The sequence below is a fragment of the Scylla paramamosain genome, chromosome 4 (genome assembly GCF_035594125.1).
Source record: "Scylla paramamosain isolate STU-SP2022 chromosome 4, ASM3559412v1, whole genome shotgun sequence".
NCBI classification, from domain to species: Eukaryota; Metazoa; Arthropoda; class Malacostraca; order Decapoda; family Portunidae; genus Scylla; species Scylla paramamosain.
Window position 1 is genome coordinate 32,315,885 of NC_087154.1, and position 23,642 is coordinate 32,339,526.

Sequence of the window (23,642 nt, forward strand, 5' to 3'; positions counted from 1 at the left end):
TTGTCATTCATTCTATCAATGTTTGTTTTTCTCTTTCCTTTGGTTACCTGTTTCTAGCGTTGTGTATTACATTTCCTCGTTGAAAGTGTCTCCTACAGTGCAGTATCCTTTCTGTTCTCCTGTAAGTTATATATAATTTTATTTTTCATGTCATTCGTTGTGTAAATGTTTCTCCCTCCTCTTACATCTGTATACTTCTGTGCTGCAAGTTTGTGCTACAAGATAGTATCCTTTCAGTTTTCTCATATTCCTGGTGTGTGCGTGTGTTGGTCTCCTGGAATATAAACAAGTTTATTCTTTTCCAATAATCGTTCCCAGAGTGTACTGCATCAAAAGTGTCTGAACTTTATTGTGTTCCGGGGAAGCCGCTCGCTGCCTCCCGCCACCCGAGGCTCGTCCCAACAAGGGGGAAGGAAAGGGTCTGCGTAAATGGCTTTTAGTTTTATTCTCACATATCACAAGTTTGACACGTTAAAATCCAAGCACAAGTGCAAAATTACTTTCCTGTACACATTAAATATACAAATATGAATATTTACAAGCTAAGATGCACCGTCTCCAACGCACCAAAATGAATCACAGATACAATTTGTTTTCAAACAAATTAGGCTTCTTTATGTACATTTGTACATTTTGTACATATGTACATGAAAGCTAAAGTTAGCATCACAAAAATAGGTTTGAGTCTGAAAGAAGCCTAATCAACATAAGCTGCCTTGCAACCAGTATATTTTGCTGCAATCATGATATTTTGAAAGACTTATTGCACGCAGAGTTGACACGTCCGAACACCAAGTGCGTCACAAGAGTCCACCGAGCAAGACCACACAGCGACCCTTAACAGTAAATCAGTGACTCTACCACCATTTCAACAACCTGCGAATGAACATGATGGAATTTTTTTCGCTGCTGCCCAGAGATGAAAACTTGCAACTCAGGTAGTGAAATGTTACAATGTCGAGACTTATGGACATACTTTTCTACGACATTGACTTTGAAATTGTTAAAGTATCATTGTATCATACACAAGCAAATCCCAAGTCACACATGGGTGTCTAAGTTTATGAAATAATTACCACTACAGATACAAAATGGAGGTAACACTGTTATGTGCCTGTAGCATCTTGGCCTCTTGAAGGGTAATTTGCTATGTGGAGCGGCTCAAGATGGCGTCCAGAAGCTACCAAAGACCTAAGGCTTCCACCACCCGATGAACTGCCCCGCTGGGAGCTGCTGCTGCTGATCCTGCAGAATGAGTCTAGGTTCGACATGCGCTCGTGTTGCCCCTCACAGGCTCGTGTTGTGTCCGAAACACTGTGGCGTCCTCGCAAGCAGCGCCGCCTCGACGATCATGACTATATGTATATATAATTCAAGGTGGAGCTTGTGAGGGACAGGACGGAGCGCGTGCCTAGATTGTTTCCTTGTCTTAAATATTAAACATACAATCCATGAGTCGAACAAGACACAGAAGTTCTGATACCAGCTTCTGGCGCCATCATACCGGTTATCACTACTCAGTCTGTCAGGCTTGAACTCTAAGCACACCGTACATGGAGAACATGGCTGACGCCTACATAAAGAACGTCGAAGAACATACATGATGAACTGGATTCCGTATGTGATGGCGCCTGACCTGCACCGGGAAATACTTTTACCTTCCTGATATGGACGGGATAAAAGTGTTTCCCAGGGCGTGGAGCAGTCGCCTGCCAGCCCCCAGAAGGCGGCGGGCGGTGGGCGGCCCTCGCAGCGCCTCACGTCCGGAGTCACTCAACCTACCCACAACAGACTCAATCCTTACTACAATGACTCAATCATTACGTACAGCTACAATGCCACGACTAAGGTATCCTTCACTGATGACTCAGATAATCATGAATCTTCAAAACATTGATACAATGTATCATTACATTATAATGAAGCAGATTATGCATTTTCTTTAAATGCAAACAAAAATTTGATGCACTCCAAAATTAAATAATGATGACACAACTCAATTGTACTGACACTATAAACCTTCGAAGATGGAAGGGAGGAAAGGAAATTACTGGAGAAAAGAGCGAATATCGACAGACTTAAACAAGACAGTCTATAAATAAAATAACAAAATTAGTATAACTTAAAAGGTTAGGACTAAATATACAACCTAACATTAAACTAAGTGAATGAAAATGAGTTAATGACCACAATGTCTGGTTCATGGATTCTAATAAGCGTATTTTTATTATTTTTTTCCAAGAAGAGCTAAAGTTAACACCTAAGAATCTATCCTAACACGTGTCTTACTTTCACTTCTCACTATCTTATAAAAAAAAGACCTACTCAGCTTTACAAAACATTAATTAATGCCGACAAGCTTAATACACTGATGTCTGAAGCATCGTTTGTGCAAGACTTTAGGCCCGACTTCGCGAACAACACTTGAGTGGGATGTTCGGATTCTCAGGACCCAAGAGGTAAATCGGAGGATAACAGCCACTGACAGCGTCCCTCGAGTGTCGTCCAAGAACTCGCACCGAAGGGCAGGTGTAAATAACAGTGTAATATTGCCATAGGATGGAGTGACTGGAACAGCATGACACTAGATACTAACAAAGTGAATCGACAACACTCACTGACTTAACTAACCCCTGTGTTATTATTAATTATTATCAGTAGGTATTATGATTAACATTAGAAATTCCCGTACGTAAGCACACCCATAAGTTTCCACACTTAATAGTACACCATGAGATAATTAGCCGAGGTGATGAAAAGGAGAGGTTCCCCTCGGAGGAAGAGGAAGAGACCACTCAACCCTCCACGGTGACTCGGGCTGACTCTACCTTCACTACTCACTACGATGACGACTTGACACGACGACGACGACGACCACAACTGTTCTTTTAATAAGAGGAGGAGGGGATTGGGGGAGGCAGGCGGGAGGTGCAGGCGTGGCCGTAACCACCACCAAGACGCTTCCCGACAGCCTTCAATCACAAGGTGACGACGATTGTTATAGCGACCAGGCGACGACCACGGTGACGCAAAAGGCCACCAGCTATCATGCAGTCGGTCATCTTGCTACTATGCTAATGATTGGCGACGACATTGATAATGACGATGACCACGACGAGGAGGACTGACAATCGCGACGAGGCTCCGTAGGCCAGCACGGCATATCACAGCACAGTGTTGGTTCTGAGGGGCACGTAGGGGCCGCGGGCTGGGGCGAGGGGAAGGAGAAATCATGAGTCAAGGAGGAGAGTGAAGTGTGAGCTCAGTAAACAAAGTTACAGCAATCAGAGTCGATAAGAGGGTCTAAGGAAGTCCTGAGTGAAAGGCGAGAGGCAAAGGTGAGGCCGGGGACGGGTCGCTGAACAGGCCGTCTCATCGTCTCAAAATCGCATGACCCCAATTCTGAGTCTTTCATCGCGTCAGTCACTCGTCTTCTGAAGGAGAAATCTTCCATCGCCTTAATTTTCAGTTCGCAAAACCGGTCATGGTGTCCCCGTCAGCGTCCCCGGCGGGAGGGATACCCAGGCCCCTGTGGCTGCGGCCCCGGTGCTCGGTAAGCGTAGAACCCTTAGTAGGCCAAGTTCCATAAGGGCTGTGGGAGGTAGTGATGGGCGTGGGCCGCCCCTGGCAGGAGAGAGGAGGTGTGGGTCGTCCCCGGCAGGAGAGAGGAGGTGTGGACACTACTGCTGCTGCTGCTGGAGGTGGAAGTCATGGAGGAAGGCAGCGGCAGGGAGGGCTCCTTCCAGCTGCCGCCACTCAAGTTAAGCGTATCTGTGGGGCAAGAGAACAAAAAAATTAGTAATGAAGGCTATAAAGGTGAAAAATTATCTTATTGTCTTCCAAGTTCCTAATTACGCCAACTGTAATAATAGGAGTCTAATCGAGATGCGAGGGAAAAACTGGATGCCCCGAGGCAAGCGTCTGGCAAGTGATGGCGGACGTGCCTCATCGGGTCACTTCTCTTGACTATTTCGTGAGAATCACCCAGCATATTCAACTCTCCCCTTTCCCTCAACCTCTCGCACAAAGATGTGGGAAAGATCATACTTTCAAGGTAAGCAGACCACCTCGGCCCATCAGGTAAAGACTCGCCCGGCGTCGTCCTCGAAGCATCATTGGTCTGCCTATTTTTTGTTCCAAGCTAAAACGGCCTGGATTGCCAAGACGTCAAACACCACGAGAGAACAATACTATCGCCTTCCCAAGACAGGTACCGTGAACCCTGCCCACTCGAGGTCAAGCGCCACTTAGCGCAGCAAAAACGAAGCCCCATCCTCGCTAGGCGCCTTCCCCTTTCACCCCTCCCTCCTCCACTGACCTACCGCCGCCACAGATCCAGAGCCACGTATATATTCACGCCGGATTTCATCGGCACAAAAAAAAAAAAAAAAAAAGTAGTGGTCTGCTATTAAAAAGGCATCAGTGTGTTGTTAATGCGTCATTGTTAGCAGTGCAACACTGATTTTTTTTAACGAAGGTAGAACGAGAACAAAGTGGAAGAGCGTGGAACTGATCAATTTTGAATATAAGGGTGTATTGCTACACACACACACACACACACACACACACACACACACACACACCATGAAGCCTGGCAACTCGCCCCTCTTTGCTTAACCACCTAAACACGGCCGCCAAACGAGGCTTCCTCCACTCAGTTGCTGGCCTTCCTCAGCTGTCACGTTCCGCCGTCCGAAGGCAGCTGAGCTTGACCCTAATCATGATTTCATGACGACGACGCATTGCTGTCCTTACTTATAGTCATTCATCAAGCACGAACTTCCTTGTTACCTACTTTCGTATCCTTAAACTTTTCTTTTTTTTTTTCTGTAGCTGGCTTGTGAAACTTCTTCCATAAAAGAGGGAAATGAAGTAAGGGACTCGTGACCTACAACATGTGTTCTGTGTCAGGTGACAGTCAGATGCAGTACAGACAGGCTTAATAAAGCAGTATCAATTCACACTCAGTTTATCTAGTGATGCATGACTACATCAGCACGCCTAGTAGGATGTCTGGTGCTGACGTCATCAAGGAAGGAAGGTTGTTTGTTTTCTGTGGGAGGAGAAAGAATGGTCGTCTTGGCACACCACCACGGCCGCCTGTCGCCTGGCCACATGATGTACGACCAATTCATGGAAAGATACGATCCGAGATAACATGTTTTTATCAGCCACATTGAAAACGAGTGGAACGATGACGGGTGGGATTAAGTGGTGGAAAGAACAAGTCGTGAAAGAGTGTGTGCAGTGAACAATGTGTCGGAGCCAGAGGTCACGTCGCCTCGCTGTTCGGCCTCCAACAATGGGTGGCCGAGACAATAGTTATATGCCGGCGCTGAAGGTGACTGTTTTCAACATAAGTCAATCTGCCAACTTTGAGGTGAGAGTGAAAGCTACAGAACAAGAGCACCGAAGAATGAAGGTTATTCAGGGGACAACAACAGCCAGCAGGAACCGCAGCACAAGATCGAGTACACGAAAAGGCCAGTAGCATTAGGCTTTCAGCAATGGACTTATGCGTGTGAGTGTGCCTCGGGGCCAGCACTGAGGATCTAACAGCCAGTCACGCTCACCAGGCCAGCGTCCCCAACAAGGCAGACCGGTACCCGGAGGAAGGCGCCACGGGAAGGCTGCCTGACTTGCCCACCCATCTGCCGGGCCACGAGGCAGGGCAGTTGCACTGGCTGACCCCACAACGACTTACCATTCACCTGAAGCACAAGCACGACACGGTGTCTTCTTTGAGTCAGTCAGTGGCATTTATTGGATGCCATACTTTATTATCTGAGATCGACAAGTATTGGCTTTGTAAATATCACACACATGCAAAGACCAATAGCGGAAAACTTAAAAGATAATCTCATAAAAAAAAAAAAAAAGGAAACAGGTGGTGGCCGTGTTAGTGCAACGCCAAGTGGCCGGCAGCCCCGCAGCCCGTTTGTTGCCAGATTACTTTTTGTTGGCGTATAACAGTAGACAAAAGGCGAGGCGGCACCGACCACCGCGTCCCAGGCTCGTTGCACCACATGCTGCCCTTTCACAACCTCGTTAGTGACGCAGTTTTACAGACAGGATCAAAACAACATTACGATTGTGTGAAACTCCATTTAGCCGAAACGGTCCTGACGAGGCCCAGACGCTACCTCCGCCACACCTCTTCCCTTCCCACGAAGTTATCACAAAAAGTAGTCGACCCAGATGGTGACATCAGCTCTCGAGGCCACTCCACTGAACCGTCGGTGAAGGTGACGTGGGCGCCGTGAGGTCATGCGTCTGGGCGAGGCTGTGACGTCATCACCACAGCTTTCCTCTCCCTCAGATTTCAACAGTCATCTTGATGCAAAGGTTACAAAGGAAACAGAAACCTTCCCAAAACACGACGAAGACACTGGCGAGGCGAGCGACCCTGGCATTACTTCACCACTGATGGCGGTAATTATGTGCGCACGTGTGTGTGTGTGTGTGTGTGTGTGTGTGTGTGTGTGTGTGTGTGTGTGTGTGTGTGTGTGTGTGTGTGTATTTTCTATTGACATACACACACACACACGAGCACGCTAAAAAAAACAAACAAACAAATGAACAAGATGCTCCACTGCGTGTCCCCAAAAGGCTCGGTGAGTCGCGGTGGGGAATAATAACCACCAGCCGTAACCTTGGCCCGTGACGGTGACGTGTGTACACCCAGGCGGACGTAACGGCTCGCAGCCGGAAGAAGAAAAAAAATCCAACAAGAGAATGTATTTGCTTGGAAACACTTGATAACGCTGATGTGGTGCTTTCCTTCATGCAACTCGTCGCGCCTGGCGTCCCTTTCCTCCCATCCCCTCCATCCTTTACAAAGAACAACAGCGCCACTAATGGCCTGGAAGCGCCAGGGTTTCCCCTCCTCAGAAGCCACACACAAACAACTAAACTTCACCCACGTCAATACTTACGACTAAGACCCATTACTCTCGAGGCTGCGGGAACACCACAGGATTACCCAGGAAGCCGAGAAGACTGGCTTGCCGCACAGATCCAATAACGAACACACCACGCTGCCCTGCCTTGCCCACACAGCTCCGGATCCGCGCGCGCGCGCGTGCGTGCCGGTGTGTGTAATAATAATAATAATAATAATAATAATAATAATAATAATAATAATAATAATAATAATAATAATAATAAACGGTTTATTCTTTAGGCAGTTAACAAACTGAAAATGTACAGAGGGGGTGGGGAAATATTTAACATTTATCCTAAAGCTGTGTGTGTGTGTGTGTGTGTGTGTGTGTGTGTGTGTGTGTGTGTGTGTGTGTGTGTGTGTGTGTGTGTGTGTGTGTGTGTGTGTGTGTGTGTAGTCATCTGGGAAACGTTTTTGGTAGTTACCGAACACTATGGTGCAACGTTTGAAAGATTGAGTAATAAAGCAATGGTGAAGAAGAGACGATCATCCCAGCTGGCGTCCGTCAGGCCCGCCACGCCACACACCTTGACAAGGACGTCGGCTTCTCGTCCCTGTGGCGGTGGGATGGTGCTTGTTTGTTCCCGCCACAGCAAACTACTTTTTCATGCAAATCTCTTTACGCCCTCGCCTCCTCTTGTCACTTCCTCGAAAATGAGAAACTGTTCGTTCTATTGCTCGGAAGTTAATGCCGCTCCTGCTGCTCGTGTCTCGGACTGCAACTTTCAACACCGAACTCCCAAGCGGCACTTTCAACACCACTTCCTCCTCCCCCTTCCTCCCCCCACACCACTCCAGCACGGCGATGAGGGACGCGCCAGACCTCGCTAAGATGACTTGCTCTCTCTCTCTTTCTCACTATCTCATCTCTCTTACCAGGCAAAGATCTCTCTAAGACATCCATTACATGACTCGGGTAAATCCTTGGAAACATGACCTTCTATAGACAGTAACGGCAACGAGGGGCCCCTTTTTCTTAATTTCTTGACCTGGCTTCGTGACAGGATTTGGGGGTTTAGTGATAAAAAAAAAAGGAAAGAAAAAGGAAATAACATCGGACACTGAAGGGCCTCGACATTTAGACACCGGCAGCTTTAATGGGCCGAGTGCGCCGCTTGATAAGAAGAGAAGGGCGAGGCATGGGCGTGAGAAGTGAAGGACGCGAAGGGACATGAGGAAAGAAAATAAAGCTGAGAGAACGAGAGAGCTCAGAGAGAGAGAGAGAGAGAGTGGAGTGGGGGGGAGGGATGGTTGGGGGTAAAGATACAGCGCGTGGAGCATTCAATTGAAAGGAACGAATGAAGCAACAGGAGAGCGTAAAAAATAAACAAAGGAAATGCGAAAGTAATTTGCAAGAGAGAGAGAGAGAGAGAGAGAGAGAGAGAGAGAGAGAGAGAGAGAGAGAGAGAGAGAGAGAGAGAGAGAGAAGAGCGGGAATCATATCGTAACAGGACACGCAGCTCGCCTCCCACACCCCCGCTGTTCCCTCCGCCACATCTCCCCTCCGGTAACCTTCGGCGTCAACACATTGGATCGATATTAGCGACAAAGGCAACGAGGGCGGAACCTGCAAGCCTCATAATTACTCGAGCTGATCGGAGAAGAGGGAAAGGGAAGGAAAAGAGCCAAGAGGAAGAGGAGGGGGAGGAACGGGGGACTGGTACAAAAGGGGGAAGGCTTCTTTCACGAAATTTCCCCCGGGGATGAAAACTCAAAGATTATAATCATTAGCCATTGGAGTGAATAAGTGAAAGAAAGGAGAGGGAGGCGGAGCGGCCGAAACACAGCAACAGCAGCATCTTTGGTTCCTTTGTTGCCTTTCTCATACCTCTGTTGATGTACGGAGTGCCGGCGATGGCTTCCCCTGTCATCATCCCTGCGTATTACTTTCCCCGCACGTGATGCTTTAATAAGTGATAAGAATCCCCTTCGATTGAGGGAAGGGGCTCTGGAGGGGAAGGGAAAGGGAAGATGAAGAGGAGGAGGAGGTAGAAGAGAAAGGAGGTGGAGGCGGAGTAGTCTCGTCACGGCGCCAAATGGTACTTAGCGCCTCCATTGTCCCAGCGCAGCCAGCAAAAAGAAAAGAAAGTTGGGAGAAAAAACGCGCCGAGGTGTTGAGTGATGGAGAGAGAGAGAGAGAGAGAGAGAGAGAGAGAGAGAGAGAGAGAGAGAGAGAGAGAGAGAGAGAGAGAGAGAGAGAGAGTACCTTGGAACACAAAGAAATACAAGTCATTGTGAAGGTAACATAAAAAGAAGTCAAGGGAAAGCAAACAAGCATGGGAGTATTTACAAGTAGCGTAAGTGGTATGAGTGGAGGACATCCCATTGACTCACAGTAACTCCCCGCCATCCACGCTGCCCCTCCGCAGGCTTTGTGGGACACTCCGCCAAATCTGGGCTCAAAATCTTTTAAGTCTCACTCCTGGAAGATTATACCCAGCGGCTGACAGACGCGGCCACCACACGTCAGACCCCAACAGCCGCCTCAGGAACCCGACGTAATAACCAATAACGGCCCCTAAAGCCTCGACAACCACGGCTGCCTCCCTCCGTACCTTCCCTGCCGCCCCTCCCCATACCAGTAAGGCGGGGATGAGGATTTAGTCACCATAAAGACCTCTCCTGCCTACGCCAGCATGTCACCATTCAGAGCTAAATTCTTCTCCTCCACCTCAAATTGAGCGCATTGTCTTACTTTAATGCAATCTGGAGGCCGGAATGCAACACCGCCAGGGAAGAAAGAGAAACCCAGATCAAAGGGACTGCTAGATGAGGACTCGGTAGCAAGGCCAGGCTTGGATGTGCACTCGAGCGGGGCAGTAAACACCCTCAGGAGAGATTAGCTGTGGCTGTGGCTTGACTGACACACGGACGAACGCACTCCCTCCTCTAAGTTTACGCTAGGATATTACTGTTTGTTTGTCGCCGGTAATGACCTCATTCTCCCGAGCCCAACACGGATGCTTAAACTGAACAAATACACTAAGTTCACCAGCTACAAGTGTCGATTCAAACTCATGACCTTTTGAAGTCGATATGTATTAGATTATGATGTTTTTTTTTTTTTTTAGCCTTGATTCATATCCATCCTTGGGGAAGGGGAGGGTTGGTTGGGGTTCATGTAAAGCACGTATGAAATAAGAGTGATGTTTATTCATGCATTCTGACCAGGGTACCAACAACTGCCTTCAGCTCCGTCGTTTCGTAACCAAGTCCCACACCACAAGCCGCGCCCCTGGGAGTCTGGCGTGGCCCTCTCTTGCTGTATCTGTACACTCTCACCTTCCCTGGAACTGTACATAAACAAGACGACATGAGGGCACGAGGCGGGCGAGGCGACATGGTTTAACGTTTTCTTGTGTGTTCCGGATCATGTTATGTTTAGTGAAACCATTGAGTGTTACAGACAAAGAGGCGGTGTGGGCTTTCCTCCCTTCGCTAACTTATCACTACTCAGCATTAACTCTCTCTGTGTGTGTGTGTGTGTGTGTGTGTGTGTGTGTGTGTAAACCGCCATCACCACCACTCCCTGACCACAAACCACAAATAAGTAACTCAACTCATAACAACAACAATAACAACATAATAAAAGGCCGCGAGTCAAGGGGACACATTAAACAGTCATCGCCCACAATATTAATTTCCTACAACGAGACCGAGAGTTAAGAAAAGAAAAGGCAAAAGAAGGAAAAAATAAATTAAGGCGTCTAGTCCCTTGTGAGTCCATCCTCTCTCGCGCGGGAAGGGAAAGAGGGAGAGGGAGAGGGAGAGGAGTGACATGGCCGCGGGCAGAGGCAGGGAGGGAGCATGTCTGGGAGTATGTTGTAGTATTTTGAAGTTGATGGAACATTTGCAGGGAGGGAAGGCGGCGGGTGGGAGCGTGTGTGAAGTGGAGGGAGGAGGAGGTGGAGGGGGGAAGAGGAGGAGGAGTAGGAGGAGTTGGCAGCGGCAGGAAGAAGGCAGCATTTGGGTTCACTTTGATGGTTCTAAACATGGTTACTCTTCTTCAGTTCCTTGCGAGGGTTAGTTCTGATGTACTGAGAGCGAGAGAGAGAGAGAGAGAGAGAGAGAGAGAGAGAGAGAGAGAGAGAGAGAGAGAGAGAGAGAGAGAGTCATCCGGCCACAAGTTCTTTTGTCTTCTCAAGTTTTATAATACCCTGTCTCACATAATCAGCTAATTCCCTCCCTTGAGTGAAAGACCGGATCTCTCTCTCTCTCTCTCTCTCTCTCTCTCTCTCTCTCTCTCTCTCTCTCTCTCTCTCTCTCTCTCTCTCTGCCTTGCGTGGCGTGGGGGCGTAGGTAGGCGACGTGGCGACATCAGATCAGGGCGCCCCTTGTGACGAGGGTAACGGGAAATGAGACGGTAAGGGGAGTCGAGGAGGGGAGCGCGAGGGGAGGGGAGGCGCTGCGGTGAGAGGCAACGTGTGGGAGCTGACACGCGGCCGCTGCCCCTCCCCCGACCCTCCCTTTTCTCCCCTCGCTCTCTCCCCTACTCTTTCCTGTAAGCCGAGACGTCACAGTGGTCTTCATCCCCGCCACAGAGACCCATACGAAGACGTCACAAATATTCACACCATCGGATTGCCCAGAAAGAGAGAGAGAGAGAGAGAGAGAGAGAGAGAGAGAGAGAGAGAGAGAGAGAGAGAGAGAGTAATGAGACCTATTTAGCACACACTTTTTTTTTTTCAGATCAGAATGCGCGCCTTGCTGGACTCGGCGGACCCTGAGAGAAAGGAGGAGAAGAAACGCAGTGAAAGGAAGGTAAAGAAGTAAGGGTTAGTAAGGGATTGTCGTGAGTCGTAACCAGTAGGGCCGCGACCCCATGCCGCCCCTGACCTCTTCAAACGTGGAGGTCGGACCAGGGGGAAGGAAGAGTCTGCCGCCTGAGGGGACTGGATCCACCTCCGTCTCTCTCTGTCTCTCACGACGGTCCCTCATCCCTTCACTGCCGGGCTTCGAACCCACCTAGTGTTTCCACTCATGAGCGTGAAGCCACTATCGCTCTCCCCAGTCCACCACCACCACCATCATCATCTCTCCCTCCTCCTCCTCCTTTGCCACGTCCCTTGTTCATTGTGAGCGGTTGACGGCCACAAAACAGATGGGTTGTGAGCCTTGGCCATTGTTCCCCGCCTGTGTGTGTCGCGCCGCATCGCAGAATCAACACTCAGCACTTCAACCTGTCGATGACCAAGGACGTACCTCACAATTTTCCCATCCGCTCATGTTTAGGATATTTTTTTTAATGTATGAAGAGCTGGTTTGTTCCCACTCTTGCTGCCTCCATCCTTCTCCTCTCTAAATCTCCCCCGGGAGTGGAAAACAGGAGAAAGAGAAACAATAAACTTGTAAAACAAAGCTAACTGCACAGAGGCAAGACCAACCGTCCACCACCACCACCACTACCGCCACCACCCAAGCCACACTTTGCATCATCACAAACACTACACAAATCTCCCCTTTGTTACTCATATCCGCTTTCCTTTGAACCCTGCACGGCGGACACACAGACACACACACACAGTTCTTGCACACATCTGCTGCCATCTCTCTCCCTCCCTCCCCCTCTCATCCTCCTCCCCCGTGCTACTTTCATCCGGGCGGCGGGGATGCAGCACCACCAGGAACCTCGCAGCCCCAGGTGGCGCGACAGTCATCTGTTTTACGGCGCTTCATCATGCCCTCTGTGCGCTACGAGGCCATTCATACCGGTTACTGGCGACAAAGCTGTTATCCTCCGCGCGACCCATCCACGCCTCAGTGAGAGTAAACCAATTTTCACCGATTGATTATTGGTGGGTGTTATGGCCCCCTCTCACCCCATATCCTCTCCTACTCCACCCTTACGCTTCACTCACACTGACACACACACACACACACACACACACACACACACACACACACACACACTTACTTGCCCAGTTTAAACACAGCAATTTACACACCTTTTTAACACCCGTCCTTGGATGTTACTTAGGTAGTCAGGAGTTAAGTCTGCCAACAACCGACGCAGAGTAGCTATTCACAGCCACTCCTTCCCTGCCTGACGTGTATTATTAGATGCTTCACTGAGTTTTCCCTTGAGGCAACTAGTATCTTCCTCTTACTTATACTCCCGTTCTTAACATGACCTCAGCCAAGAATGCATTACTTTAGCACTTTATCCCTTCACCAGTTAAGTCTCCCTCCTCTCTCTAATCGCCCCCTACGGCCTCCTCCCCTCCTGTTAGCTCCATCACGGGGAGTCAACGGCGTGCATTACCTATGATAATCTATTCATAAAACGGACCTACAGTAAACGAACTGAGGCGTGGGAATACGTACGGCCCGAGACAAACTAGAGGGAGCGCTGCGAGGTCGTTCAGACAGCCCCCGGGATGGGAAATAATGGAGGGGAGGTGTTGAAGGGGAGGGGACAGGAGGGGACGGGATAAAGGGATGGTTAAATGGAAAGGCGACCCTCCAGTGAGGTCGTCAGTCGCTGATTCGTAAATGGGCACATACACGGACGCCAGGGAAGAGGGGATGGAGGGGTGATCGAAGGACCACATGGCCAAATGGTGCTGTGATTTTTTTTCTAGTGAGTCCGCAATGTTCACCCTCGTACATGTATTTTCCTTAAAAATGTGTGTGTGTGTGTGTGTGTGTGTGTGTTATAACAGGTAATGCTCGTCGGCAAAGATCCAAAGCCAATCCCTGCGCCATAGAGGCCTTTTGTTGATCTTGTCATTAATAATTTTTCGGGTAGCAGAACCGAAATCCAGTGCCGGATGCACGAGTGTGCCAAACACATGAAACATTCAGCACCCATAATCCGGAAAGGAGGGGAGGAGGGAAGGGAAGGGTTACTCTCGCGTGGCTTCGTAGTCCCCAAAAAAATGTCTCCCACACAAGTTGATGGTTCATAAAAGGACGAAAATGGAAAAGTTTAAGGAAGCACATAAAGACGAAGCCGACGCTGCGGCGCGGAGACAAACGACCGCCTAAGCGTCTGGTCCACCGGCGGCTGGAGTAAATGGCCCTCAGCCTTTTTTCCCAGAGGAGGCTTGGTCTCGCGGGGCTGAACAATGAGACAAAGGGTGAGCTCGGGGGAGGCTCAAATAAGGCTCGTATGGGAACGGTACAAACGAGTCCCTCTCCTTTTTTGTGCCAACTCCCAAGACGTGTACTGGCCGCCTCCTGCCTCCTCGTCCTTGACTCACCACGTCGGCAGGTCACACGAGTACCCCTACGTCATCGGCTTATCTGTGGAGAGCCACTTGGTCGCAGCCCGGGAGCCGTGTCCTGGCCAGCCACCAGGTGCACAAACCTAGGCTTATCAGCAGCGAGCCGGAGGGCTGGTATGGTGGGGGCGCCAGTCCTCTGATAGGTGGAGTGGCTCACTTGTAACATCAGTGCGCCCTCCACTTGTGAGGCTTTGTCCTTGTCGGGTCACGTTACCGGGAAGCACTGGGGACGTCTTGTTGGGGAGAAGGGGGGTGAGCAAGGAAGGGTGAAGTAGTCGTTAGTGCTTCCGTTTTAATCAGCGTTAGGCAAGCGAGTTCACGTTTATCTGGTACGAGGAAAAATATCAAGAAAACGAGTTTCTCCTCCCACGCGGCTGCACGTGAGGCCCCGACACCCAGCAGGAAGGTTATTAAGCAAGTGGGGATCGACCCGGGGAGCAGCACGCCCTAACCACCCCATTCCCGTTATTACCAAGAGGGGGAGCCGAGCTGAGGGGATGATAGCAAAGGGCACACGATATGGCCCAGTAATCCATGGTGGCTTTCCCATCCCCCTTCATTGTCTCCAGCTAATTATTAGATCGAAACAGAGTCCGCCCTGACACTTTTTGTGCGACTAAGATGGAATATGTACCACCCTTTGGTACTGTGCAAGGCCATAAAGACAATCTTGTGTACCTAGCAGTAAAGAAACCTTCATCTGCACCGTCACCCATCCCTTTCTTCGTTATAATACATTCACTTGTGTAAATTCTCCAAATCTTGCACGAGTTGAGGGAAAAAAGCACGATCAATAAGTAACAGCTGAGCGAAATGCAACCTCTAATCTTGTCCCGCGGCCAACATGGATGGAGCCAACGCCAGCTACCCTTGGATGAGTCAACTTCACTCAAGCAACCCCTTCCTCATCCCCCTCCCCCCTCCCCAGCATCTCCAGCTTAGGGAACTCCACTCAGATTCCGGTAACTGATGAACCCTCCCCTGTGAACCCACTTTAAGAATTCGCTCATAGGGGACTTCAAAGCGTTACTGAGAAGAAATAATAAACATTCAAGGTATGCGCGGAGAGAGAGAGAGAGAGAGAGAGAGAGAGAGAGAGAGAGAGAGAGAGAGAGAGAGAGAGAGAGAGAGACTGATTCACCCTTCAATCAGTGTGGCGGGTGAGAGGATGGGCTCCCGCTCCCCGCACGTCATCGCCTCCCAAGGGACACCCATCCCTATCCCCCCCCCCCAACCATTTGTCACCACACGGAAACGAGCACGGCGAGCTGAGCCTCTCCCCGCCCTCCACCCGTGACCATAAGACCATGACTCAAAGATAAAGACAAAAACAAGAGAGGAACAAAAAATGAATGGAGCGTGTGAACAGCCCGCCACCTTTTACAGAATAAGGGCGTCATGACCCCACCAGCCGTCCCCTCCCAAGGCGACACTGGAAATTGTTGGCCCGCTCAGCCGCGAGCCACCTTCCTCCTGCAGCTGCCAAATACCTCCTGCCACCGTGTCTGTCTTCAAGCCCCCCCAAACCCCAGCGACGTGCATTTCCCTGGCCATGAATTACTTAGTTACGTAATTGTGAATCTAAAAAGACTTAACACACACACATGAAGAATAAGGCACTGGTTGTTGTGAAAAACTAATGAAATACAATCCAAAACATTGACAGGCAACTGCGTGGGGGTGTTGCCACATGAGCCAGACTTCTCTGAGTATTCTACACTCGACATCACATGCATGCAACAAGACTACTATCTGGCGTATGCACTGCCTAATGCACAGCGATGCCTGCACTCTGGGGATAAACGTGGCAACATGTAAGGGATGAGAATAAAGCATTATTGGCAGGAGCAACACAAGGAGAATGCAAGGTATGCGATTATCAGGCCAGGTGCCGCTCGCTAGCCAGGTGTGACAGGTGGTGTGTTTATGAATGTCAAGGAGAGATGAGCACACTTCACCTCACCTCCAAGTAGGTAATGGCTCCAATCACTGACATGATCTCCCAGTGAATGTAACCTCTCGAACCAGGATCAATAAGAACATGGTGAAAATAGCCTGCCTTGCTGGGTTCGATCCACAACGGCTCGCGAGGCGGCAACACTGGGGCGCGGCGGCCACGTGCGCCTCTTTGTTGTTTATTTCATGTTGGTCCGAATTTCACTTTTTACGGGGAAAACGACAGAAACGCAAATAAACTATCTGGGCACCACATGCACTCACTACTTGAATGCCGACATGCACTGTGGGCGTCACTACGTTCACAGCATTGCATTGGACAGCAGAAAACGTCTTACTTGCACAGCAACACTAAATAAACACATAACACATACTGTAATATTTGATAGCGGAAAAGAGAGAAAAAAAACGTGAGTGACGGCGAGATGCATGCGCGGGAGAAAACAAACAAACGCAGCACCATCTTTAAGTCTAGACTGAGACAGCAACTTAAACTTGACCTTCGCTCATCCTCGCCAGACTCCGCCCAATACTACAAACGTTGGCGCTCGCCACGCACACACGTTTTTTGTATCATTTGAACGCGCAACATCAGGCACTTGGAAGAACACACTTTTAGTACTTTTTTACAATTTGGAACATTGAATTTGCACCACTACAAGATCAAGCAACTCAATGACATCGTGCGAAGCCCATAGACTTTACGACACTCACCTGTCACAAAATCGTCCGTCAGATCAACTGGTGTGCAGAATCCTGAGTCGACGAGGCCACGAGTTCTGTCCGACGCCCACTCGCCGCCCGCAGTCTCCGTCCCCACTGAACATCCCGAGTCCCTCGAAAGTCCAACAGTGTACAGGAGTGAAGATGTGGATCCCGCGGGAGCTTGTTGCACGGGTTGGTGTGCTTGCTGGGGTTGTTGTTGTTGTTGTTGTGACTGTGCTTGTTGTTGTTGCTGCTGCTGCTGCTGGACGGGCATTAGTGACCTGGGCGTAATGGGATCCGTCCTGGCCAGATCTAACGAAGTAGTGAGGGAGGCGCCCATACCCATGTGCTGGTGAGCCATGGATGGCGCGGGCGTGGCTGCTAGAGCCCCCATAGAGGTAGATAATGCCCTTGGGCGTGGATGGACATGGACAGCTCCACCCGTCAGTCTGGCCGGCCGACTACTGCCAAGATAATCAGGCAAGTTGACACTGCTGGCGACTGACAAACCACGTCTCGTCCTGGCCGCCCGTAGCTTGGGTGAGCCGCCCGCTGTGCCTCTGGTAGGTGTTCTAGCCAACAGGGAAGGTGGCAGACCTGGCGCCACGAACTCTGCCTGAGGAGGTGCCATCGCCGCCGCCTTCGGGTTGCAGCAAGGGCCTGTGCAGCGGCCTCCGTTACCCCACACCAGTTGCTGAGACTGCTGCTGAGGTGCTGGGGGCGGTGGCTGCTGCGGTTGTTGTTGCTGCTGTTGCTGCACCTGCACCTGCTGCTGCTGCTGCTGTTGTTGTTGGTGCTGCTGCTGCTGCTGTTGCTGCTGCTGCTGCTGTTGGTGCTGCTGCTGCTGCTGCTGTTGTTGCAGCAGAATCACTTCATTTCTGCTCGGTAATCCAACCATACTTCCTTCACGAGCACTTTGTACACTTCTTGCACTCTGGCTCTGAACACTTCTTAGTACACTCTGGTTAGGTACGTTTCTTGTGGCACTCTGATTCTGTATAATTCTAGACACACTCTGGCTATGTGCACTTCTTGCACCACTCTGGTTCTGTACACTTCTTACCGCACTCTGGCTCTGCACATTTTGCACGTTTCTCGCACTCTGTACATTAACTGATTTGACACTAGATGAATTACAGTTGGGGTTACCACACATGCACCAGGGCCGTGGTTGTACGGCGCGAGTAGACCGAGCACTCGCCACCTGCTGCTGCTGCTGTGGTTGTTGCTGTTGCTGCTGCTGCGGCTGCTGTTGCTGTTGCGGCTGTTGCTGCTGCTGGGGCAACTGCAAAGGCGCCAGCGGGCGAGCCGCCCCCGACGTGGCCACCATAGCGGTGGGCGAAGGGGTGACGACAGCTCTGGATCGTGCCCGGACGGCAGACATGTAACCCGGGTGGATCATGAGGATGGGCTGGGAGCCCTTCGGCGGGTAGATGTGTGCTGGAAGATCATACTCCACCGAGGTTTCCACTTGGAGCGGGGAAAAGTAATCCTTTTGGGGGTCGATGTTTGGCTTCCGGGAGGGCGATGCATGAGGAGTCATGCTAGGGTATGACCCACGACATACACTCGACACCATCTTTCCACTCTCCACCTCTACCAACACTTCATGGAATACCACAGACACCGCATGGGAGATCTCTCAGCGGCTCAAGAAGCGTGCTCCCGCTTCGATGTACAAACCCTGACTGATCCCAGCAGATGGGCCGCGACAGAAGATGGGTGCGTGCGCACTAACTCTCACGACTTTGGAGAATCAATACTTTCCATTACACTCTCTTTGTGCATTCTACCACATTTTTGTTATTCATCTTAAGATATAATGAAATGGTACTTTTGATAAGAAAGCTGAAAAATATAACTAGATGTATGATAGGAACTCGAAGTCTGTGAGAGTGTGGCAGTGTCTCACAAAGGAAACAGCAGCTGCGTCTAGCCTGGGCATGCGGGCATAAAGATCACAAAGAAATCACCAGCCACCCTCCCACAAAGAAAATATCCTTAGTTTGGAACCCAACACGTCGGCGCATTCCGCAGAGACCGGTGTGGCGCGGCGCACAGGCGCGCCTCATGCACGAACACACTCATAGCGGCTTTCCGCAGAAAACATTCCCGGAGGTGTAAACACGTGTGGCCACCTGATTTCCTTGTTAAATGTCAGGCTGCGGCAGCTGTTACTGTTTCCGGGAAGTAGAGTGTGGCAGGAATAAGCCCGCAAGGAAATAAAGCGTTGAGCCGCCAGACTTGCCGCGGCAGGAGAATAATGTGTCTCGCGAGATGTTGCTGGAAATACCGGTCGGGGCCCCTGGGGTGTGTCCATCACCGGGCGGGCCACTTGATCCCCGACAGCCGCGCACCACCACCGCTGCCTCACACTCTCAACCGGAGATTTCTTCACCAAATGAGCTACCCGCCTGGAAACTTTATAGTCATTTATTTTTTGTGTGTTTCAAGCCAGTTTTGCATCAGGTTTTTGTCTTGCCTTAGAGAGGCGAGGGGACACTGCTTGGCGGGAGAGGGAGCGTTTGTGTCAGCATTTTCATTTACAAGTGAAGGGGACACGCGGGAGGGGAAGGATGATGGAGGGAAGGCGTACCGGACGTGCTTGTTGATAGCATGTCCCGGTACTGTAACACACTACCTGCAACTCATCCGTTCGGAAATCACGTAGACTTGTTTTGAAGGGAAACCGCCGATGATGCGGTTTTGTGAACATATGGCCGGCGCGTCAGAGTCCCGCCTAGCATGACCACCACGCGGCGTGCACTCCCTTCGAGAAACACGGCGATATAGCGGTGGTCTCTACGCTGTCTGAGCTTCCCTTATTCCACCGGTGAATATACTGCGGCGTCTTTTTTCCCTTGCATTTCATGGAGCGCGGTGATATAGCGGTGGTCTCTACGCTGCCTTATTCTATTTTATTATTTTGTTCTTTGTTCCACCCGTAAATATACTCCAGCGTCCGTCTTTTTTTTTTTTCTAACGTTTTTTCACTCCTTAATAGTTTGCATTAGCAGCTACACTTACCACCGGTGCATTGATCCGTTGATTACACGTGTAGGCGGAAAGGGAAGCCAGGTGTATGATTTACGTGCATGCCCATTGCCTCGCACGGTCAGGTGAAGGCGAGGCAGTGGAATAAGTACACCTTACACCGCACTAAAGACGGACACGTTGACAGCTTTAAGTGTGTGTGTATTACAGGTCCAATCGAAGGTGTAAATATCAAATAACACCAGCCCTGACCTTTGATTGGCGTGTGTTTCCTTACCTTTTACATATAATTCCTCGCTAAACATTTCTTGGTTACCCTTGACTTTCTTCTCCCATGATTATGCCACGAAACGTATCAGGAAAACGCTTTACTCTCCACCGTCACTGTATATTCTCCTGTTCTGCGTCTCGTATGATTTATTGCGGCTATGAAATTTTAATGTAGCATCGATTACTGATGGGGAATGGCAGGCGGAAGGAGGGTGTGTGTGTGAGCGGGAGGGGAATGGATGGGGTGAAGGGGAAAAGGCCACAGCTGAGCGAAACACGACATTTTAACTCGTAATAGAGGCAAGTTGAGTGTATGCATTATGTAACAGTGTTGGTCCCCGCGGAATGAAATGTACATACAAGAAAGTAAAGGTGTGTCAACGTCCGGCAGGATAATTTTAGTCGTTGATGGAATTAATTATATACGCTTGGCATTATTTATATCGCCAGCAAAGTGGAAAAGTCATTATGATTTGTTAAAAATGTAAAAAAAAAAAAAAAAAAACGGAAAACGTATCCCCTAAGAACGCGAGATGATTTATATTTTAATCATCTTCGTTAGTTGCAAGGCTTAAAATCCCTGACGTGGATAATAAACATGCTCCTGACATCCGCACACGTCAGTCTTGAATGAGCGTGGGAAAGTTACTTACAAAATACAACAAACAATCATTTCCCTTGATAAAAACAATAATAACACTCACTCTCTCTTTTGTAACACCGACGAAAGACAATATTGAGCTAATCACGCCAATCAGTTGTTGTGGTCGCGGTGAAGGTCGATATGATGCGTTTTGTTGGTGTAATAACGCCCGTGGTGGCGGATGTCACGAGGCGGCGGCTGTCTGGGGCTTGTCTGGGGTTGAGGGAGGGTGAGGAGACGTGGAGAAGATAGGGAAGGGAACTGTATGTGTTTGTGTGTATGTCAAGGGGCGGAGCAACAGTAGAGAGAGAGAGAGAGAGAGAGAGAGAGAGAGAGAGAGAGAGAGAGAGAGAGAGAGAGAGAGAGAGAGAGAGAGAGAGAGAGAGAGAGAGAGAGAGAGAGAGAGTATAGCAAGGTGAGAGATATAAAGAGTAGTAAGTGGAAAAAAAATAGGAAGAGAGATAGAGTGGATAGAAGATGAGGAAGAGAAGGATGAAGAGAGATAGCAAGATGGAGAAAGAGAGAAAGAGAGAGTGTACTAAGAGGGAAAACGAAAGAAACGTATTACTAAGAGGGAGAAAGACAAGAGGAGGATAGAGAGGGAGAGAAAGAGGAGTAAGGAGAGTAACAAGGAGAAAATAGGACAGGAAGAAAGAGAGAAAAATAGGGAGAATACCAATAGGGAGAGGATAGCAAGAAAAGAAAGAGAGAGGTGTGGAGAGTAGCAAGAATGAGAAAGGTGGTGAGGAGCAGGAGGGAGGAGAGGTGTGGCTACCCCAGAGAAAAGACTCGAGGTCCCCGTTGATCATTTCCAAAACAGAGCACGCATCACCAGCATTATCCCTCGGCCCGGTGTGTTTAAAATCAAAAGCAGTGGTCCGCAGTGCACGTCCGGTGGGTGTGTGTTCCGCCCTAGGGAGCTTGCACAAGGGCGGAAGAAAGCAACAGTGTGGTGAGGGTGTGGCGAGGAGGAGGTGGAGGGCTGACCGTCGTCCCTCTGTCCTCCGGGAACTTCCAGGGCGCTCATTAAGTCGACAATTGGGTGTTATCGGTAAAGGGTGATTGTAGGGCGTCCTTTCCTCCCTCCCCTGCAGGCCATCTCTTTCTTTTGGTCACCCTGGTTCTTCTACCTCGCATCTGCACTCCTCTTATTTGTATGCTTCCATCTCTCCATCTTTTCCTGGTTTCTTCATGCATATTCCTTCTTGTTTTCCTCCCCTTTCCTTGCATCTCCATTCCTCTCTTCATTACTTCCCTTCTATCATTCTCTTCTAAGTCCTCTCCCTTTCTTCTCTTCTTCCCTCCTTATTCCTTTTCAAATCGATCCCCCTCTTTTCTGCCACCCTTCTCTCTCTTTTCTCTTCCCTTCCTCCCTTCCTCTGTCATTCTCCCCTAACCCTGTCCCTTCTTTTCTTCCTCCCTCCCTTCTTTTATTTCCTTGCATCTTTCTTTCTCCATGCGTCATTTCCCTTCACATCTTCATCTTCCTCTCTCTATTTCATTCTCCTTCCCTTCCAGCTTTCATCTCCACTCCCTTCACTTCTCTGTGCCATCCACTCACTTCCCTTCCAAACATGTTTTCTCTTTACCCCACTCTCCTCACGGCCCCTCCTACCTCATTCCCTCCTCCACATTGCCTTTATCCTATCATTTACCTCACTCCCTGCCTCTACTCCGCCTCCACAGGTTTCTTTTCCGCACCTTTACTACCCTCTCCCCCTCTCCTTCTCTCTTTCTCCTTAGGGTCCTTATCGTCACCTCACCTCACTCTCCCTCTTTCCTAATCCTCACCTTTCCTTCTCCATAGTCGCACCTTCTCTCTGTCCTCTCCTCTGCGTTCCTCCCTCGTCTCTTGTTCCCGCCCTGCTAATAAATGCCTTCTGCTCCCGGTCACATGGTTTTAATTTGTGCTTGATCCGATTTGGCGGCGGTGGGTGACAGGGGAGGCGCAAGGGAGCGTGTTCCCCCACCAGTAGTTCTTTGTTTTATCATTATCTAGCGGTTTTCGGTTTTGTCATGTTTTGTTTTGTTGGTTAGCTTAGGTTATGTAAAGTTACTTTAAATTTGCTTGTTGGTTTCCAGCTCTCTTTTTTTATATATAATTTTATAGCGTTATTTAAATTAAACGCGTTTATTATTTATCTTCCATGGAGTTTATTTGCTCTCCCACCCTCACACCTCACATTCCGCGGCATTAATGGACGCTGTTTAACTCTGTGAAGTGTGCATTAATCATGTGAGAAATGAATCGGTGTTATTTTCCCTCCCCTCCTTTATTTTTTTTTTCCTCGGCTATCGTCATTGTATTACATTCCCCGGCACTCATTCCTGCAGCAGACCTTTTCTTTCTTGCACTGCCGCTTTCAACTTAACCGACCTCCGCCAGCCACGCCCGCGTCAGCCCGCACTACTACTTTTTTTCCCTCCTTCTTCTCTATCTAACTGACCTTTTCCCTTTCGCCTTCTTTCACCACACACCCGGCCCTTCCCAGCCCAGTCCAGCGCAGCAGAACACAGCCCCGACACCAAACCACCCGCCGGCAACAGACCCCCCCTTCAGCAACCCCGGGCAGTCCCTTCTCTCCCCCACTTACCCTTCATTACCTGTCATTGTCTAGTCCTTTCAGCGCCCCGCATCCTCCCTCCCATCACTGCCTCAACCATCTCATTTCCTTCCTGCTGTTGCCACTCCTCCCCCCGTTCTCAATTCAATCTACACTAGGGACGCTGTAGTTTTTTCCTTTCTCTGTCTCTTGGTCTCTTTCTCTCTGTCTCTTTCTCCCTGTGCCGCACCGACTACCCACCTACCAGCTTGGGAATGGTAGGGTCACCTGCTTCTTTTTATCTCCATGAGCCTCGTCAGGTTTGCCCAAGGACGTTCTGGTTAAATTAGCCATATTAGGCA

General features: G+C 49.6%; 2 protein-coding genes across 6 annotated transcripts in view; one reads left to right on the forward strand and one right to left on the reverse strand.

The window, feature by feature from the left end:
• LOC135100013 (uncharacterized) overlaps positions 1–23,642 on the forward strand; it is a 271,043-nt gene that overhangs the window by 34,333 nt on the left and 213,068 nt on the right. For all 3 annotated transcript variants that reach the window (XR_010268482.1, XM_064002841.1, XM_064002842.1), the window contains exon 3: positions 11,633–11,704. Coding sequence is in view for 2 of the 3 variants with exons in the window: in XM_064002841.1 (XP_063858911.1) it covers positions 11,633–11,704 (72 nt within the window). In the remaining variant the exon portion in view is untranslated. The remainder of the gene's footprint in view (positions 1–11,632; positions 11,705–23,642) is intronic.
• LOC135100012 (centrosomal and chromosomal factor-like) lies at positions 427–18,526 on the reverse strand. 3 transcript variants are annotated; one of them, XM_064002840.1, is made up of 3 exons: positions 16,840–18,526; positions 10,124–10,236; positions 427–3,771 (listed from the first exon to the last, which is right to left on the reverse strand). In XM_064002840.1, the coding sequence occupies exons 1-3, from the start codon at positions 18,407–18,409 to the stop codon at positions 3,757–3,759; spliced, it is 1,698 nt and encodes a 565-aa protein (XP_063858910.1). In that variant the 5' UTR covers positions 18,410–18,526; the 3' UTR covers positions 427–3,756. The 3 variants fall into 3 exon arrangements, with proteins under 3 accessions (XP_063858910.1, XP_063858909.1, XP_063858908.1); XM_064002839.1 differs by having other exon boundaries at positions 10,112–10,236; XM_064002838.1 differs by lacking the exon at positions 10,124–10,236.

Coding starts and splice junctions, on each gene's coding strand:
- LOC135100012 (XM_064002838.1), bottom strand. CDS start 18,409: ATGGTGTCGAGTGTATGTCGTGGGTCATACCCTAGCATGACTCCTCAT. Junction 3,772..16,839: donor GACGGACGATTTTGTGACAG/GTGAGTGTCGTA, acceptor CTTGCCCCACAG/ATACGCTTAACTTGAGTGGC.